Here is a 21,206-nt window from a genome sequence, read left to right as displayed (position 1 = left end):
TGATTATAATTCATTTTAATGAACATCATCTTCTCCACATTTTCTGGATGTAACCTCGTACGCCGATTGCTGACAAGGTGAGCGGCGGCACTAAACACTCTTTCGGAGTACACACTTGTGGGAGGGCAACTTAGGTAGAATAAAGCCAGTTTGTGCAAGGGCCTCCAAATTGCCTCTTTTTCCTGCCAGTATAAGTACGGACTGTGTGACGTGCCTACTTGGATGCGGTCACTCATATAATCCTCCACCATTCTTTCAATGGGGAGAGAATCATATGCAGTGACAGTAGACGACATGTCCGTAATCGTTGTCAGGTCCTTCAGTCCGGACCAGATGTCAGCATCAGCAGTCGCTCCAGACTGCCCTGCATCACCGCCAGCGGGTGGGCTCGGAATTCTGAGCCTTTTCCTCTCACCCCCAGTTGCGGGAGAATGTGAAGGAGGAGATGTTGTTGACAGGTCGCGTTCCGCTTGACTTGACAATTTACTCACCAGCAGGTGTTTGAACCCCAGCAGACTTGTGTCTGCCGGAAAGAGAGATCCAAGGTAGGCTTTAAATCTAGGATCGAGCACGGTGGCCAAAATGTAGTGCTCTGATTTCAACAGATTGACCACCCGTGAATCCTTGCTAAGCGAATTAAGGGCTCCCTCCACAAGTCCCACATGCCTAGCGGAATCGCTCCGTGTTAGCTCCTCCTTCAATGTCTCCAGCTTCTTCTGCAAAAGCCTGATGAGGGGAATGACCTGACTCAGGCTGGCAGTGTCTGAACTGACTTCACGTGTGGCAAGTTCAAAGGGCATCAGAACCTTGCACAACGTTGAAATCATTCTCCACTGCGCTTGAGACAGGTGCATCCCACCTCCTATATCGTGCTCAATTGTATAGGCTTGAATGGCCTTTTGCTGCTCCTCCAACCTCTGAAGCATATACAGGGTTGAATTCCACCTCGTTACCACTTCTTGCTTCAGATGATGGCAGGGCAGGTTCAGTAGTTTTTGGTGGTGCTCCAGTTTTCTGTACGTGGTGCCTGTACGCCGAAAGTGTCCCGCAATTCTTCTGGCCACCGACAGCATCTCTTGCACGCCCCTGTCGTTTTTTAAAAAATTCTGCACCACCAAATTCAAGGTATGTGCAAAACATGGGACATGCTGGAATTGGCCCAGATTTAATGCACACACAATATTGCTGGCGTTGTCCGATGCCACAAATCCACAGGAGAGTCCAATTGGGGTAAGCCATTCCGCGATGATCTTCCTCAGTTGCCGTAAGAGGTTTTCAGCTGTGTGCGTATTCTGGAAAGCGGTGATACAAAGCGTAGCCTGCCTAGGAAAGAGTTGGCGTTTGCGAGATGCTGCTACTGGTGCCGCCGCTGCTGTTCTTGCGGCGGGAGTCCATACATCTACCCAGTGGGCTGTCACAGTCATATAGTCCTGACCCTGCCCTGCTCCACTTGTCCACATGTCCGTGGTTAAGTGGACATTGGGTACAACTGCATTTTTTAGGACACTGGTGAGTCTTTTTCTGACGTCCGTGTACATTCTCGGTATCGCCTGCCTAGAGAAGTGGAACCTAGATGGTATTTGGTAACGGGGGCACACTACCTCAAGAAATTGTCTAGTTCCCTGTGAACTAACGGCGGATACCGGACGCACGTCTAACACCAACATAGTTGTCAAGGCCTCAGTTATCCGCTTTGCAACAGGATGACTGCTGTGATATTTCATCTTCCTCGCAAAGGACTGTTGGACAGTCAATTGCTTGGTGGAAGTAGTAAAAGTGTGCTTACGACTTCCCTTCTGGGATGACCATCGACTCCCAGCAGCAACAACAGCAGCGCCAGCAGCAGTAGGCGTTACACACAAGGATGCATCGGAGGAATCCCAGGCAGGAGAGGACTCGTCAGAATTGCCAGTGACATTGCCTGCAGGACTATTGGCATTCCTGGGGAAGGAGGAAATTGACACTGAGGGAGTTGGTGGGGTGGTTTGCGTGAGCTTGGTTACAAGAGGAAGGGATTTACTGGTCAGTGGACTGCTTCCGCTGTCACCCAAAGTTTTTGAACTTGTCACTGACTTATTATGAATGCGCTGCAGGTGACGTATAAGGGAGGATGTTCCGAGGTGGTTAACGTCCTTACCCCTACTTATTACAGCTTGACAAAGGGAACACACGGCTTGACACCTGTTGTCCGCATTTCTGGTGAAATACTTCCACACCGAAGAGCTGATTTTTTTGGTATTTTCACCAGGCATGTCAACGGCCATATTCCTACCACGGACAACAGGTGTCTCCCCGGGTGCCTGACTTAAACAAACCACCTCACCATCAGAATCCTCCTGGTCAATTTCCTCCCCAGCGCCAGCAACACCCATATCCTCCTCATCCTGGTGTACTTCAACACTGACATCTTCAATCTGACTATCAGGAACTGGACTGCGGGTGCTCCTTCCATCACTTGCAGGGGGCGTGCAAATGGTGGAAGGCGCATGCTCTTCACGTCCAGTGTTGGGAAGGTCAGGCATCGCAACCGACACAATTGGAGTCGGACTCTCCTTGTGGATTTGGGATTTCGAAGAACGCACAGTTCTTTGCGGTGCTACTGCTTTTGCCAGCTTTAGTCTTTTCATTTTTCTAGCGAGAGGCTGAGTGCTTCCATCCTCATGTGAAGCTGAACCACTAGCCATGAACATAGGCCAGGGCCTCAGCCGTTCCTTGCCACTCCGTGTGGTAAATGGCATATTGGCAAGTTTACGCTTCTCCTCCGACAATTTTATTTTAGGTTTTGGAGTCCTTTTTTTACTGATATTTGGTGTTTTGGATTTGACATGCTCTGTACTATGACATTGGGCATCGGCCTTGGCAGACGACGTTGCTGGCATTTCATCGTCTCGGCCATGACTAGTGGCAGCAGCTTCAGCACGAGGTGGAAGTGGATCTTGATCTTTCCCTAATTTTGGAACCTCAACATTTATGTTCTCCATATTTTAATAGGCACAACTAAAAGGCACCTCAGGTAAACAATGGAGATGGATGGATTGGATACTAGTATACAATTATGGACGGGCTGCCGAGTGCCGACACAGAGGTAGCCACAGCCGTGAACTACCGCACTGTACTGTGTCTGCTGCTAATATATAGACTGGTTGATAAAGAGATAGTATACTCGTAACTAGTATGTATGTATAAAGAAAGAAAAAAAAACCACGGTTAGGTGGTATATACAATTATGGACGGGCTGCCGAGTGCCGACACAGAGGTAGCCACAGCCGTGAACTACCGCACTGTACTGTGTCTGCTGCTAATATATAGACTGGTTGATAAAGAGATAGTATACTCGTAACTAGTATGTATGTATAAAGAAAGAAAAAAAAACCACGGTTAGGTGGTATATACAATTATGGACGGGCTGCCGAGTGCCGACACAGAGGTAGCCACAGCCGTGAACTACCGCACTGTACTGTGTCTGCTGCTAATATATAGACTGGTTGATAAAGAGATAGTATACTCGTAACTAGTATGTATGTATAAAGAAAGAAAAAAAAACCACGGTTAGGTGGTATATACAATTATGGATGGGCTGCCGAGTGCCGACACAGAGGTAGCCACAGCCGTGAACTACCGCACTGTACTGTGTCTGCTGCTAATATAGACTGGTTGATAAAGAGATAGTATACTCGTAACTAGTATGACTATAAAGAAAGAAAAAAAAACCACGGTTAGGTGGTATATACAATTATGGACGGGCTGCCGAGTGCCGACACAGAGGTAGCCACAGCCGTGAACTACCGCACTGTACTGTGTCTGCTGCTAATATATAGACTGGTTGATAAAGAGATAGTATACTCGTAACTAGTATGTATGTATAAAGAAAGAAAAAAAAACCACGGTTAGGTGGTATATACAATTATGGACGGGCTGCCGAGTGCCGACACAGAGGTAGCCACAGCCGTGAACTACCGCACTGTACTGTGTCTGCTGCTAATATATAGACTGGTTGATAAAGAGATAGTATACTCGTAACTAGTATGACTATAAAGAAAGAAAAAAAAACCACGGTTAGGTGGTATATACAATTATGGACGGGCTGCCGAGTGCCGACACAGAGGTAGCCACAGCCGTGAACTACCGCACTGTACTGTGTCTGCTGCTAATATATAGACTGGTTGATAAAGAGATAGTATACTCGTAACTAGTATGTATGTATAAAGAAAGAAAAAAAAACCACGGTTAGGTGGTATATACAATTATGGACGGGCTGCCGAGTGCCGACACAGAGGTAGCCACAGCCGTGAACTACCGCACTGTACTGTGTCTGCTGCTAATATAGACTGGTTGATAAAGAGATAGTATACTCGTAACTAGTATGTATGTATAAAGAAAGAAAAAAAAACCACGGTTAGGTGGTATATACAATTATGGACGGGCTGCCGAGTGCCGACACAGAGGTAGCCACAGCCGTGAACTACCGCACTGTACTGTGTCTGCTGCTAATATATAGACTGGTTGATAAAGAGATAGTATACTCGTAACTAGTATGTATGTATAAAGAAAGAAAAAAAAACCACGGTTAGGTGGTATATACAATTATGGACGGGCTGCCGAGTGCCGACACAGAGGTAGCCACAGCCGTGGACTACCGCACTGTACTGTGTCTGCTGCTAACATATAGACTGGTTGATAAAGAGATAGTATACTCGTAACTAGTATGTATGTATAAAGAAAGAAAAAAAACCCACGGTTAGGTGGTATATACAATTATGGACGGGCTGCCGAGTGCCGACACAGAGGTAGCCACAGCCGTGAACTACCGCACTGTACTGTGTCTGCTGCTAATATAGACTGGTTGATAAAGAGATAGTATACTCGTAACTAGTATGTATGTATAAAGAAAGAAAAAAAAACCACGGTTAGGTGGTATATACAATTATGGACTGGCTGCCGAGTGCCGACACAGAGGTAGCCACAGCCGTGAACTACCGCACTGTACTGTGTCTGCTGCTAATATAGACTGGTTGATAAAGAGATAGTATACTCGTAACTAGTATGACTATAAAGAAAGAAAAAAAAACCACGGTTAGGTGGTATATACAATTATGGACGGGCTGCCGAGTGCCGACACAGAGGTAGCCACAGCCGTGAACTACCGCACTGTACTGTGTCTGCTGCTAATATAGACTGGTTGATAAAGAGATAGTATACTACTAATATTATATATACTGGTGGTCAGGTCACTGGTCACTAGTCACACTGGCAGTGGCACTCCTGCAGCAAAAGTGTGCACTGTTTAATTTTAATATAATATTATGTACTCCTGGCTCCTGCTATAACCTATAACTGGCACTGCAGTGCTCCCCAGTCTCCCCCACAATTATAAGCTGTGTGAGCTGAGCACAGTCAGATATATATATACATTGATGCAGCACACTGGGCTGAGCAGTGCACACAGATATGGTATGTGACTGAGTCACTGTGTGTATCGTTTTTTTCAGGCAGAGAACGGATATATTAAATAAAACAAACAACTGCACTGTCTGGTGGTCACTGTGGTCGTCAGTCACTAAACTCTGCACTCTCTTCTACAGTATCACAGCCTCAGGTCAATCTCTCTCTCTCTCTCTCAACCCTAATCTAAATGGAGAGGACGCCAGCCACGTCCTCTCCCTATCAATCTCAATGCACGTGTGAAAATGGCGGCGACGCGCGGCTCCTTATATAGAATCCGAGTCTCGCGAGAATCCGACAGCGTCATGATGACGTTCGGGCGCGCTCGGGTCAACCGAGCAAGGCGGGAGGATCCGAGTCTGCTCGGACCCGTGAAAAAAACATGAAGTTCGTGCGGGTTCGGATTCAGAGAAACCGAACCCGCTCATCTCTACTTTTTACACTACAATTTAGATTTGAATTTGAACACACCCCACCCACATCGAACTCTCTCTGCACATGTTACATCTGCCCCACCTGCAGTTCACATGGTTTTGCCCAACTGCTAATAAATTTGCTGCTGCGATCAACTCTGAATTACCCCCTTTATCTCCACCCAAGGCTTAGTAAATAGACTTAATGCTGGTGGCATCCCTTACCTGTCCTATCATGATTGTTACTGATACATGCGTGAAGCACTGAGCCACATTAACACATGTTCCTCTGTTTACAGGTGGAGGAGGTTATACTGAAGAACAAAGGTAAGAAATATACGTAACAATGGGAGTATTTATTTTACAGGTAAAGACTACAGAAACTATAAATGGCGCACACCAGCAATAGTGGTCTGAATGGCAAGAAGAGTTTCCAGTTTATTAATGCTGATTTTCCTTATGACTAAAATATCAGTATTGACCCTGTTGACAGGTGTTATAATATTAATCTTATATCTCGTACACAACTCATTATATAATACACTTTACAATGTGCCGCGTTGCGAGGAAGAGCCAAACCACCTGGGCGGAGCTGGGCTTTGGGGCCCTGGATCTTTTACTGTGGCCCTCACTGTCCTGTCGTTCAGTTTTCCAGACCAACGCTGGCCAGATCCTCTTCTCTGTATATCGGGTGGCAGAGTGCTGTGGGCCAGGCCTGAACCTGAGACTCAGAGACCCGTACAAGAGAGAGGTGGTGTCGATGTACCTGGTCTCCAGTGGCGGATGCTGCGGAGGAGAAACATATGTAAGTGCGTCACGCCATACAAACTCTGTGACCTCAGTTACCCAGGACGCTGGGCCTGATCTCTCAATTACATCAGGAGAACATTTCCACCACACACCCAAGCAAGTAGGGTCACACGGGGAAACTCCTGATTCTTAAATATGACTTCTGCCTGAAATCATCTGCTAATGACTCAGAAATGTATTATTGTAGTTTTTTTTTTTAACATGTTGGAAACAGATTACCTTTCTTGTCAGCAACTGTAACTATGGAAACAATTCACAGTGTGCTATGGTGGTTACAATTGTTGCTAGAAAAAATAATCAGTCATTCGCATCTAGATATGAGCAAAATAGAGGCAACATTTGGCGCAAACAGATTTTATCGTCAGAAAATGCAAATTTGTGCATGGGCCAGTTGCATTCGCCGAATGATCCTTGGACTGCTTAGGAAGTGACGTCAGTGATAGACACTCTTCCGTTTGGTAAGGCTCCTGGCCCCAATGGTTTTATTAATGATTTTTATAAAACCTTCCGCGACCTTCTAATCCCCACACTCACAGTCATGTTCAACGAGGTCACTGACTCATACGTGAGGTCCAAATTGTGACTTTTCCTAAGCCAAGGAAAGATCCGACAAAATGTAAAAATGACCTTCTCATTGCACTTTTAAATGGTGATGTAAAAATGTAAGCAAAGATGATTGCAAATAGGCTTAGCCCACTTCTTCCCCTTTTAATCCATACCGATCCGGTGGGATTCGTGTCAGATAGACAAGCCTCACATAATACCTATCCTTTAGCTGATCTTGACAGCTGGAGGATAGGCTGTACGTCGTACCTTATCTAAATTACCCAACTTTAACTTTAGAAGAAGAAGTCCAGTTCCAAAGCTTGGCCAGAAGGCAAGCCTTCTGATAACCGGCCAGGTCTAGAAGCACTACCCCATAGTTTGGCCAAAATGATCCTAGAATATTCTATTTTTGGAATAATATATTCCTTTATAGGAGCAGAAGGGGGCATATATAGGGAAAGGACCCTGCTTTGAGATAGCATCTTTTTCCAGGCAGAGTGTGTAGCTCCAGCTATAATCTTGCCTTGGCCACCAAATTGGTCAGGGCCAGCCCTGGCATGAGGTCTCCCAGCTATGGTAAATACCATACCCTCTAGAGGAGGGGCAAAGTTCTGTGGCTCTTCCTGAACTGGGCTGAGTAATTAAGAAGACTGGGCCCTTAACTTGACAACGTTTGCCTTCTCAGTGGTTCCTGACCCCTGACCATTGTACAAAAATAGGAAAAACAATAAATACATAAAAAAAATGTCACATACAGTTTAACTGAATACAGTAAATAACTCCTCAAATAAATACGTCACACAAGCAATATTTCTAATGTCCCAAGCAAAATTAACAAGTCACTGATCCATACACTTACGGAATTTTTCTTCATTGTCAGGAGAAGACGAGTGAAGGAAAATGCTTGTGATTGGGAAGGAAAGCTCAAGGAGTCTGCCATTCCATGTTTGGGGCTCTGAATCCGGAGTCAAACCAGAGCCGGCCATAGGCATAGGCAAACTAGGCAATTGCCTAGGGCATTTGATATGCCATGGGGCATCAGCAGCTTCTGCTGATTAAAATGATATGCGGCATGCCTATATTCTGTGTGTAGCATTTCATATGCAGATACAGCCATAGTATCACACAGTATATAGGCATGCTGCATATCATTTTAATCAGCAGAAGCTGCTTGTGCATCCTAGCCACATAGCAATGCAAATAACATGCATTTTCATAGAAAAAAAGGTGCCTGACTAACACTGAGGCAAGATTTATGAGGACACATCTGCATTCAAGCAGAGGCAGAGGTCACAGTGTTAGTGGCAGTGTGAGTGCTGTGTGCATGTGAGTGGGTTGGTTGTGCAGTAGTGTTCGGAATATGTGTAAGGAGCATTATGTGTGTCATGTAAAAATGCATTAATAATGTGCAGCAAATGTGTAAGGGGCACTATGTGTGTCATTATGTGTAAAAGGGCATTAATAATGTGCGGCATATGTGTAAGGGACATTACGTGTAAAAGGGCATTAATAAAGGTTGTCATAATGTGTAAGGCGCATTATGTTTATAAGGACATTAATAATGTGTCTCATATGTGTAAAGGGCATTACTGTGTGGCATTATGTGTATAAGGTGCTCTACTATGTGGCGCTGCATTTAGAAAGGGCACTACTGTGTCATCTAATGTGAATAAAGAGCAATAGGGTGTGGTGTAATGTGAATAAGGAGCAATTCAGTGTGATGTAATGTGAATAAGGGGCTCTACTGTGAGGAGTAACGTTTATAAGGTAAAGTGATACTACTGTGGGCTGTAATATGAATTATGGACACTATCGCATGATCAAATGTGAATAAAGGTGCAGTACTGTGTAGCGTAATTGGAATTGGGGTTACTATTGTGTGGCCATGCCCCTTACCAGCAAAAACACCCCCCTTTTTGGGCTGTGCGCCAAATGTGCGAACTGTTCCTATTTAAAGTATAGGGGGTACAAACCCCAAAATAAGGACTGCTATGGATGAGGGGTGACGGTGCTGGGAAAGAGGTGCAAGGTCAGAGGCGGAACCAGCGGTGGTGCTAGGGGGCACCAGCCAAAATCTTGCCTAGGGCATCATATTGGCTAGGGCCGGCTCTGAGTCAAACACAAGTGATACGAAAAATCCAGGCTGAAACCTTAAGGATCAATTATAGTCAGCAAAATTCCGAAGTTGCTAAATTCAGAATGTGCTAAGCATTCAATGTAACAGTGTGCTCCTATTTGACATTTAGCAGCAGTGTGTTTCTGTAGTATCAACAGGTGATTTTAGGCAGAAGTCTTATGTCTCATATTAGGAGTTAAATCAGTAAATTACTGTACCCCAAGGTAGAGATTTTCATTTGGTAGAAATAATTTGTAAGTGTCCCTTGTTCTTAGCCACTGAGCCATTCCTCACAACTTCTCTCTGATTCACTGACTATGTAGACAAAGGTGATTGGACACTAAAAGCAGATAGAACAGCGAAATGTTTCTGACGTCAGTACTTTGTAGGTCCACCACTGGGCAGTGATTACTGCAGACACCCTTCTTGGCAAACTGTCCACAAGTTCCTGGACAGGAGCAGACGGTATGTTTTGCCGTTCCGCCTTAAGTACAGCTACCAACGGCAACACTGAAGAAGGTTGAATCAACCTAGAATGCACCAGTCTCTCCAATTCGTCCCAGAGGTTCTCAGTGGGGTTAAGATCTGGACTGTGAGCTGGCCAGTCCATCCGAGTCACCAATTCTCTGTATACCAGTCCAGCGTCGCCCTGGAAATATGACATTGCACATCCTACGATGATCTCCTCGGTTAGCTCCTTCCAGCAAGCCATTTCATTAGCAAATGATCCAAGCAGTGCCCTTCTTCCAGTTTTATACCTTCACGAACACGGGTTTGCTGCAGGAGTGCACCACTTCACTTGTGTGGGGGGTGGGGGGGTCCAATTACTTTAGTCTACGTAGTGTGTATTATTTTCTACTTTCAATAACAATGAGTCCACGTCTATCACTCAGTAACAGAAGGATATATCCAGGGCCACCACCGCCCTCTCAGAAGTTTCTCCCTAACACTTGGGTGATGCACCTTCACTTGATGTGAGATTTTTTCACTACTCAAGCCTTGACCCTATCCCTTCTTCAACCCTAAACCTAAATCTAGCGCTAAAATGTACTGTTGACATTGTGATTGGGTTCCCACTGGATTATCTGATTTGGACAGCACGGATGGTGTAATGGTTAGCATTTCTGTCTCACACCACTGAGGTTGTGAGTTACAATCTCACCATAGCTCTAACTGTGTGGAGTTTGTATATTCTCCCCATGTTTGCGTGGGTTTCGTCCGGGTGCTCCGGTTTCCTCCCACACTCCAAAAATATATTGGCAGGTAACTTTCCTCCTGACAAAAAATGAATCCTAGTGTCTACGTGTACATGTGTCTACGTGTCCTAGTGTCTACGTGTACATGTGTTTAGGGCAGACTAGACGGGCCAAGTGGTTCTTGTCTGCCATCAAATTTTGTGTTTCTGTCTCTTATTTATTATAATGTGTCACATAGGGTTTTCCTTTAGCGTGGAAAAATGACCAATAACCATGAATCCAGAGCAGAAGTTTAGAAGTTCAGATAAGTTGCACAAACTTTAATAAACTATTTGTTTCCACTCTCCAGCTGAGGATGGAGACTCATCCCACCCGCCCCATAGGGTTTGTCTCTATTGGCAACACGTCTAGAGAGCTGAACGTCTCAATCCAGACGGAGAATCGGGATCCTGTGTTCTCAGCACGGATGCCCATCTACCTGGACTCAAGCTGTGACCATACTATTGAGGTGAGGAGCACACTCTGTACTGTTACTGAATAACTAATACGGCTTCCACTTCTGTAAGCTAGAGTTATATTGGTAGCCACAAAGGCTTTCCATGACCTAATGTAGGCACAAGGCCACAGAACACCTGCTTTTATTTAGTTCAGGGTACTTTGTGGTGAATCTATTAGAGGCCCCTTGGTATGAACTCTTTTACCGTTGGTGTACATGATTGATGCCTCATACAGTATGTACCACAACATGCCCCAACCAGTGGATGGCGGGATGGCATGTAGGACTAGCACGCTACCACTCCTCCTCCATGATCTGGCCTAGCAGCAAACACCTGGAACCATTTAATTAATAAGTTCCACCATCTACAACCAGTAGAAAGCTTGGAGTACAAGGATATCATATATCATCAGGAGTTACCACGTCAGCTGCAGACACAGATTTTGCTCTGCTCATAATTGGAAGACCCCCAACCCAAAACAATGAAATTCATGGACTCCACAACATCTTCCACTGCCTCAGATCAACAAAGTTGTAATCTCCTTGGGGAGTTAAAATATACTCCAGGTCTGAATTAACAGGCCTCCTATTTTTTTTACACCTTTATAGCAGCCGGTGCGCTACGGTGGTTTTTGGTAGCCGTGACTTTGGCCGTATTTTACCATTTTAACGTAGCCAAGTTATAGACCCATAAATATTATTTTACCATTTATTTGTGTGGTGCCATAGAGTTCTGCAGGTGGCTGGACATGCAGAATGATGAGGCAGAGGCGGGTGCACTTGGTAATATAGAATGATGAGGCAGAGGCGGGTGCACTTGGTAATATAGAATGCTGAGGCAGAGGTAGGTGCACTTGGTAATATAGAATGATGAGGCAGAGGTGGGTGCACTTGGTAATATAGAATGCTGAGGCAGAGGTAGGTGCACTTGGTAATATAGAATGATGAGGCAGAGGCGGGTGCACTTGGTAATATAGAATGATGAGGCAGAGGTGGGTGCACTTGGTAATTTAGAATGATGAGGCAGAGGCGGGTGCACTTGGTAATATGGAATGATGAGGCAGAGGTGGGTGCACTTGGTAATATAGAATGCTGAGGCAGAGATGGGTGCACTTGGTAATATAGAATGATGAGGCAGAGGGGGGTGCAATTGGTAATATAGAATGATGAGGCAGAGGGGGGTGCACTTGGTAATATAGAATGATGAGGCAGAGGTGGGTGCACTTGGTAATATAGAATGATGAGGCAGAGGCGGGTGCACTTGGTAATATAGAATGATGAGGCAGAGGCGGGTGCACTTGGTAATATAGAATGATGAGGCAGAGGTAGGTGCACTTGGTAATATAGAATGATGAGGCAGAGGTAGGTGCACTTGGTAATATAGAATGATGTGGCAGAGGTGGGTGCACTTGGTAATACAGAATGATGAGGCAGAGGCGGGTGCACTTGGTAATATAGAATGATGAGGCAGAGGCGGGTGCACTTGGTAATATAGAATGATGAGGTAGAGGTGGGTGCACTTGGTAATATAGAATGCTGAGGCAGGGGTAGGTGCACTTGGTAATATAGAATGATGAGGCAGAGGTGGGTGCACTTGGTAATATAGAATGATGAGGCAGAGGCGGGTGCACTTGGTAATTTAGAATGATGAGGCAGAGGCGGGTGCACTTGGTAATATGGAATGATGAGGCAGAGGTGGGTGCACTTGGTAATATGGAATGATGAGGCAGAGGCGGGTGCACTTGGTAATATAGAATGATGAGGCAGAGGTGGGTGCACTTGGTAATATAGAATTATGAGGCAGAGGTAGGTGCACTTGGTAATATAGAATAATGAGGCAGAGGTAGGTGCACTTGGTAATATAGAATGATGAGGCAGAGGTGGGTGTACTTGGTAATGTAGAATGCTGAAGCAGAGGTGGGTGCACTTGGTAATATAGAATGATGAGGCAGAGGTAGGTGCACTTGGTAATATAGAATGCTGAGGCAGAGGTGGGTGCACTTGGTAATATAGAATGATGAGGCAGAGGCGAGTGCACTTGGTAATATGGAATGATGAGGCAGAGGCGGGTGCACTTGGTAATATAGAATGATGAGGCAGAGGCGGGTGCACTTGGTAATATAGAATGATGAGGCAGAGGTGGGTGCACTTGGTAATATAGAATGATGAGGCAGAGGTGGGTGCACTTGGTAATATAGAATGATGAGGCAGAGGTGGGTGCACTTGGTAATATAGAATGATGAGGCAGAGGTGAATGCACTTGGTAATATAGAATGATGAGGCAGAGGCGGGTGCACTTGGTAATACAGAATGATGAGGTAGAGGTGGGTGCACTTGGTAATATAGAATGATGAGGCAGAGGCGGGTGCACTTGGTAATATAGAATGATGAGGTAGAGGCGGGTGCACTTGGTAATATAGAATGATGAGGCAGAGGCAGGTGCACTTGGTAATATAGAATGATGAGGCAGAGGCGGGTGCACTTGGTAATGCAGAATGATGAGGTAGAGGCGGGTGCACTTGGTAATACAGAATGATGAGGCAGAGGGGGTGCACTTGGTAATATAGAATGATGAGGCAGAGGCGGGTGCACTTGGTAATGCAGAATGATGAGGCAGAGGTGGGTGCACTTGGTAATATAGAATGATGAGGCAGAGGCGGGTGCACTTGGTAATATAGAATGATGAGGCAGAGGCGGGTGCACTTGGTAATATAGAATGATGAGGTAGAGGCGGGTGCACTTGGTAATATAGAATGATGAGGCAGAGGCAGGTGCACTTGGTAATATAGAATGATGAGGCAGAGGCGGGTGCACTTGGTAATGCAGAATGATGAGGTAGAGGCGGGTGCACTTGGTAATACAGAATGATGAGGCAGAGGGGGTGCACTTGGTAATATAGAATGATGAGGCAGAGGCGGGTGCACTTGGTAATGCAGAATGATGAGGCAGAGGTGGGTGCACTTGGTAATATAGAATGATGAGGCAGAGGCGGGTGCACTTGGTAATATAGAATGATGAGGCAGAGGCGGGTGCACTTGGTAATATAGAATGATGAGGCAGAGGCGGGTGCACTTGGTAATATAGAATGATGAGGCAGAGATGGGTGCACTTGGTAATATAGAATGATGAGGCAGAGGTGGGTGCACTTGGTAATATAGAATGATGAGGCAGAGGCGGGTGCACTTGGTAATATAGAATGATGAGGCAGAGGCGGGTGCACTTGGTAATATAGAATGCTGAGGCAGAGGTAGGTGCACTTGGTAATACAGAATGATGAGGCAGAGGTAGGTGCACTTGGTAATATAGAATGATAAGGCAGAGGTGGGTGCACTTGGTAATATAGAATGCTGAGGCAGAGGTGGGTGCACTTGGTAATACAGAATAATGAGGCAGAGGCGGGTGCACTTGGTAATATAGAATGATGAGGCAGAGGTGGGTGCACTTGGTAATATGGAATGATGAGGCAGAGGTGGGTGCACTTGGTAATATAGAATGATGAGGCAGAGGTGGGTGCACTTGGTAATATAGAATGATGAGGCAGAGGGGGGTGCACTTGGTAATATAGAATGATGAGGCAGAGGTGGGTGCACTTGGTAATATAGAATGATGAGGCAGAGGTAGGTGCACTTGGTAATATAGAATGATGAGGCAGAGGCGGGTGCACTTGGTAATATAGAATGATGAGGCAGAGGTGGGTGCACTTGGTAATATAGAATGATGAGGCAGAGGCGGGTGCACTTGGTAATATAGAATGATGAGGCAGAGGCGGGTGCACTTGGTAATATAGAATGCTGAGGCAGAGGTAGGTGCACTTGGTAATATAGAATGATGAGGCAGAGGTGGGTGCACTTGGTAATATGGAATGATGAGGCAGAGGCGGGTGCACTTGGTAATATAGAATGATGAGGCAGAGGCGGGTGCACTTGGTAATATAGAATGATGAGGCAGAGGCGGGTGCACTTGGTAATATAGAATGATGAGGCAGAGGCGGGTGCACTTGGTAATATAGAATGATGAGGCAGAGGCGGGTGCACTTGGTAATATAGAATGATGAGGCAGAGGTGGGTGCACTTGATAATATGGAATGATGAGGCAGAGGTGGGTGCACTTGGTAATATAGAATGATGAGGCAGAGGTGGGTGCACTTGGTAATATAGAATGCTGAGGCAGAGGCGGGTGCACTTGGTAATATAGAATGATGAGGCAGAGGCGGGTGCACTTGGTAATATAGAATGATGAGGCAGAGGCGGGTGCACTTGGTAATATGGAATGATGAGGCAGAGGTGGATGCACTTGGTAATATAGAATGATGAGGCAGAGTCAGGTGCGATCCGCGGTAGGCCGATGTGTATGCGCGGCCTGTTTTGTAATTTTGACATGTGAGGGGTGCTGCTGCTGCCATGGTTACATGGTATACCTCTGGTGCTGTCGCCATGGTTACATGGTATACCTCCGGTGCTGTCGCCATGGTTACATGGTATACCTCTGGTGCTGTCGCCATGGTTACACGGTACACCTCTGGTGCTGCCGCCATGGTTACATGGTATACCTCTGGTGCTGTCGCCATGGTTACACGGTACACCTCTGGTGCTGCCGCCATGGTTACATGGTATACCTCTGGTGCTGTCGCCATGGTTAAATGGTATACCTCTGGTGCTGTCGCCATGGTTACATGGTATACCTTTGGTGCTGCCGCCATGGTTACACAGTACACCTCTGGTGCTGCCCATGTGAGCCAACTTCAACAAATTTTTCCAAAGCCCTTTCAGTTCCCAATCCTCGCTTGCCTGATTCTGAAAGAAAGTGCAATGGAATATGCTAGCGCTACATAAATGTTAATAATTACATGAATATATAGATGTTACAGCCAGGAATTATGAAACCTCATAGTGTGATTAGGCCTTTCAAACAGCAGTGGAAAATTGAAACAAAGTATAATACCAAAAGCTATAGTATAAAAAATGTTTCCCCCCCGTAGGGGCTAATGTGTGCGTTTTCTCCACTGGGGGCCAATGTGTTTTCTTTTTTTTGGGTCATACATTTATGTATTTCTAAATTGAGAGCAAATTTACCTGGACCCAAGATCCTCCAATATGGCACTAAAAGAATTAGCATAATCTACAACTACTGATGCCACACATGCCTCTCAAAACAGCGATATACAGAATGGTAGTTGCTCACATCAATTATTGGCCCACCACAGATGCAGACTAGAATAAACACGTTCCCACCAGCAAAAAGAGATGTACATCCTATATGATGTGACGGTCTGGGTAATTAAACAGATATTTTTACCTCTCAAGTGCCTGTCCAGGCTGTCACTACGCTCCAGGTCCGGTTGCTATCAGCGTGATCTGCGTCCACTGCATAGTGTGGCAGATCTGCAGCCACATGTGACACAAACATAGTTTCCCTCCTAAACCAAACATGGGTGCTGCCATGTTTGATCTGGTCATCTGATTCCAGTGAGCCTATCCTGAGCATCCTGCTTTCCAGCTGATCATCCCAGCCACTCCCTGCACACTGGCTGCTATAAGAATGCTGGGTAAGGACTGCCTAATCGCCAGTGCTAGAATTGTTATACCCTGTAAGGTTGTTTGATCTCGGCTGCTTCCAGGTTACCTTGCTCCAGGAGATTCCACTCTGTCCTGAGACCTGAGTTCCATCCAGCTTGCAGCTCTGCCAGGCTCATTGGTGTTCCACCATCGATCTCCAGCTCTATCGGTGTTCCACCATCTATACTCGGCTTCATCTGTGTTCTGCCATTGATCTCAAGCTACAGTGGCGCTCCGCACCAATATCCAGTATCATTGGTAAGCATCTCACCTCCAGTGTTCAGTAACCTTGTGCTCATATATATTGGGACTTCATCAGTGGTTTATACTGCATCTAAAGTCTATTGTTGTGTGCTCACCCATATTGAGACTTCATTATTGATTCACATTACATCTGATATTACATCTTGCCATTGATGTTACATTTGTTACAGCATTGCCTCATAATAATAAATAGTTCCTATGCCTATGTTGCTGCATTATCTGTGATACCGATTATCTGAGTCTATTACCATCTGCCGCTATATGTACCATCTTGCATGCAGAATAAAAATACTTTACAATCTCGTCTTGTTCTGGTCACTCCTTCAGGCCTACGCTCAAGTATACCACATCCTGTTTAATGTACAAGAACTTAATCAAAGCTCCAGGTTCACATTCCAGTCAGCCCCTAGACTGAGATCTATACTGGTCAGAGTCAGACCTCAGGCGTGACAGGTAGCACCGGCATAATGGATTCAGCCGGAGCTCACACCCCACCCACCAGCCCTATATAATTGTTGTCAGCCTGTCTAGAACATCAAGAAGCTGTGCAGGGTCAGGTAATTCATTGTCTGCAAGACCTCTTCTCTAGGCTGGATAATTTCGATTTTGATTGAAAGAGGTCCTGTCCCGTCTACGTGCTCACTGTTTATTCTGCAAACCTGTAAAGTCCATGCCATTCCTTGGCTACATTATTTCAGGCTCCAGTCTTAGAATGGATCCAGAAAAGCTTCATGCAATTCAAGATTGCCAAATCCCTTCTTCACTGAAAGCTGTTCAACGCTTTCTGGGCTTCGCCAATTTCTACAGAAAATTCATCTGTAATTTCTCTACCAACATTGCCCCTATCTCTGCTCTAACCCGGAAAGAGGCCAACCCGACAAAGTGGTCTGAAGAAGCTACCCAAGCTTTCCATCTTCTAAAACAGAAATTTATTTCAGCTCCAGTTTTGAAACAACTAGACACTACATTACCTTTCACCCTAGAAGTGGATGCCTCATCCGTCGGTGTGCGGGCAGTCCTTTTCCAGTGGGCTCCAGATGGTCATCTCCACCCCTGTGGGTTTTTCTCAAGAAATGTCTTACCCGCAGAGCGCAACAAATGCTATTGGTGACCAAGAATTGCTCGCAATCAAGTTGGCATGAGAGGAGTGGAGATATCTACTCGAAGGTGCTTCCCATGAAATCACCATTCTAACTGACCACAAAAATCTGCTGTACCTCAAGTCTGCTCAATGTCTTAACCCCCGACAATCCAGATGGGCCCTTTTCTTTTTCAGGTATCGCTTCAAACTGCCATTCTGTCCTGGGTCACAAAATCGTAAGGCTGATATCGTTTGCCGTTCCGGGAGCGAGCAAGAAAATGAGTCAACTTCTACTGAAAAGTATCCAATTATTGATCCAGTAGCATTCTCCGCAGTGGGAGTGAACTCTATGCCTCCTCCAGGGAAAAGCTTTGTCATTCCAGCACTTAGGAAGAAGCTCCTTCAATGGGCACATGCTTCTCGCCTCGCTGGTCATGCAGGCATTCATAAGACCTACGAGTTCATCACCAGGTAGTACTGGTGGCCAACCCTCAAATGGGATGTACAGGACTTTCTTGCTTCTTGCTCTAAGTGCGTGCAGCACAAGATCAATCATCAGTCTCCTACCGGGCTATTAAAGCCCTTATCTGTGCCTCATCGTCCATGGACTTATCTCTCGATGGACTTTGTTACAGACCTCCATGAGTCAATAAAACAATACCATCTGGGTGGTAGTTGACCGGTTCACCAAGATGGCCCACTTCATTCCACTCACTGGTCTTTCTTCAGCTTTCAAGCTGGCTCAATTATTTGTGCAAGAGATCTTCAAGCTCCACAGGCTACCTGTGGAAATGTTCTCTGACAGAGGAGTCCAGTTTGTCGCTAAGTATTGGCGAAGTCTCTGCCTCATACTTCAAGTCAAGTTGAAGTTCTCCACGGCCTATCACCCCCAGATGAACGGACAGACTGAGAGGGTGAATCGAGACTTGGAGTCCTTTCTTCAAATTAATGTATCCTCCTCTCAAGACGATTGGGATCACTTGGGCAGAGTACTGCCATAACAACCAGTACCACACTTCATCCTCATCCACACCATTTCTTGCAAACTATGGGTTCCATCCCAGAGTTCCTGAATTCAGCCAGCTTCCAGCTTCTTCTCTGCCAGCGGTGGATCAAACACTCCAACAATTTGCTAAAAATTGGAAACTCATTCGATCATCGCTTCTCAAGGTATCTGTCAGGTATAAGAAGATTGCTGATAGGAAGTGGAATGTGGTTCCTGCTCTCCAACCGGTAGATCATGTGTGTCTGTCTACCAAAAATCTGATGTTAAGAGTGTCCTCCACAAAGTTCGCTCCTTGCTATATTGGTCCATTTGCAATTAAGTGAGTCGTCAATCCAGTGGCTTACAAGATGAAACTGCCTCCTTTCCTGAAAGTCCCCAGCACCTTTCACATCTCATTGTTAAAACTTCTGGTCCTGAATAGATTCTATTCCAAGCGTCCCAAGGCACCTCAGGTGCAAACTCAGCGAGGAGTGGAATACGAAGTGGCTAAAATCCTGGACTCTCGTATACGCTACAGTCATCTCTAATACCTAATTGATTGGAAAGGGTATGGTCCAGAAGAGTGATCATGGACCAATGCATCTGTTGTCCATGCTCTGAAACTTATCCAAGCCTTCCATGCCAGGTTTCCACGCAAGCCTAAGTGGTGTCCTGCGCTCACCCCTAAAGGGGGGGTGGGGTGCTGTCGTGGTCTGGGTAATTAAACATTCTTACCTCTCAAGTGCCTGTCCAAGCTGTCACTATGCTCCAGGTCCGGTTGCTATCAGCGTGTTCTGCGTCCACTGCATAGTGTGGCAGATCTGCATCCACATGTGACACAAACATAGTTTCCCTCCTGAACTAAACATGGGTGCTGCCATGTTTGATCTGATCATCTGATTCCAGTGAGCCTATCCTGAGCATCCTGCTTTCCAGCTGATCATCCCAGCCACTCCTTGCACACTGGCTCCTTTAAGAATGCTGGGTAAGTTTAAGGACTGCCTAATTGCCAGTGCTATGATTGTCATCCTCTGTATGGTTGTTTGCTCTCAGCTGCTTCCAGGTTACCTTGCTCCAGGAGATTCCACTCTGTCCTGAGACCTGAGTTCCATCCAGCTTGCAGATCTGCCTGGCTCATCGGTGTTCCGCCATAGATACTCAGCTCCATCGGTGTTCTGCCATCGATACTCCGCTCCATTGGTGTTCTGCCATCGATTCTCAGCTCCATCGGTGTTCCGCCATCAATCTCTAGCTCCATCGGTGTTCTGCCATCGATCTCTAGCTCATCGGTGTTCCGCCATCGATCTGAAGCTACAGTGGTGCTCTGCACCAATATCCAGTATCATCGGTATGCATCTCACCTCCAGTGGTCAGTAACCTTGTGCTCATTCGTATTGGGACTTCATCAGTGGTTTACACTGCATCTAAAGTCTATTGTTGTGTGCTCACCTACATTGAGACTTCATTAGTGGTTCACACTACATCTGATATTACATCTTGCCATCGATGTTACATTTGATACAGCATTGCCTCAGTTCCTATGCCTATGTTACTGCATTATCTGTGATACTGATTATTGAGTCTATTACCATCTGCCGCTATTTGTACCGTCTTGTGTGCTGAATAAAAGACTTATTTTATTTTACAATCTCCTCTGTTCTGGTCACGCCTTCGGGCCTGCGCTCAAGTATATCACATCCTGTTTAATGTACAAGAACTTAATCAAAGCTCCCAGGTTCACATTCCAGTCAGCCCCTACGCCTGAGCTCTCCACTGGTCACAGTCAGACCTCAGGCGTGACACATGATACTAACAATGCAGAGATTTTAGTTACATACATTTGCAAACATATGGTAAGCCATCAGCCACGGCCGGATGTCTCTACTCTGGTGGTTCTTCATTGCATAATAATAGTACCACGCTGGGTCATACATTTTATGAATTTCTAATTTGAGATGGATGAAAGACATCTATTAGTGGCAATTATTTTCAGTATCTCTTTAATAGAAATGCTTTGGACCTGGAGGGGAGGTTTTTGACAATGACTGGGGACTACATGCCTCGGTCTGTGATCCAAATACACTTTAAATTAAATGTATCTCTAAGTCTCTGAGGATCACGAGGGGGCAGATTATTACAAATGGTGACTTTAAATTTACCCTAGAACAGGTAGACAAATTCCCCTGAAACCCGAGCAAACTTTTCCATTGCATAAAGCATGAAACGACCCTCCCCATTACCTTACACAGATAATATGATTCATATTACATCTAGAGATGTGCGGCGGACACTTTACGGGTTT

General features: G+C 45.7%; 1 protein-coding gene across 1 annotated transcript in view; it reads left to right on the top strand.

The window, feature by feature from the left end:
- The window catches only part of LOC134934145 (phospholipid scramblase 2-like), a 79,879-nt gene that overhangs the window by 2,097 nt on the left and 56,576 nt on the right, over window positions 1-21,206 (top strand). Inside the window, exons 2-4 of the mRNA XM_063929644.1 lie at window positions 6,155-6,182; window positions 6,503-6,660; window positions 10,873-11,031. Coding sequence (XP_063785714.1) covers window positions 6,155-6,182; window positions 6,503-6,660; window positions 10,873-11,031 — 345 coding nt within the window. The remainder of the gene's footprint in view (window positions 1-6,154; window positions 6,183-6,502; window positions 6,661-10,872; window positions 11,032-21,206) is intronic.

Source organism: Pseudophryne corroboree, chromosome 6, assembly GCF_028390025.1.
Source record: "Pseudophryne corroboree isolate aPseCor3 chromosome 6, aPseCor3.hap2, whole genome shotgun sequence".
In the NCBI taxonomy this organism is placed as follows: domain Eukaryota; kingdom Metazoa; phylum Chordata; class Amphibia; order Anura; family Myobatrachidae; genus Pseudophryne; species Pseudophryne corroboree.
The sequence above is the reverse complement of the archived record's forward strand: the minus strand, read 5'-3'. Positions and strand labels throughout refer to the sequence as shown.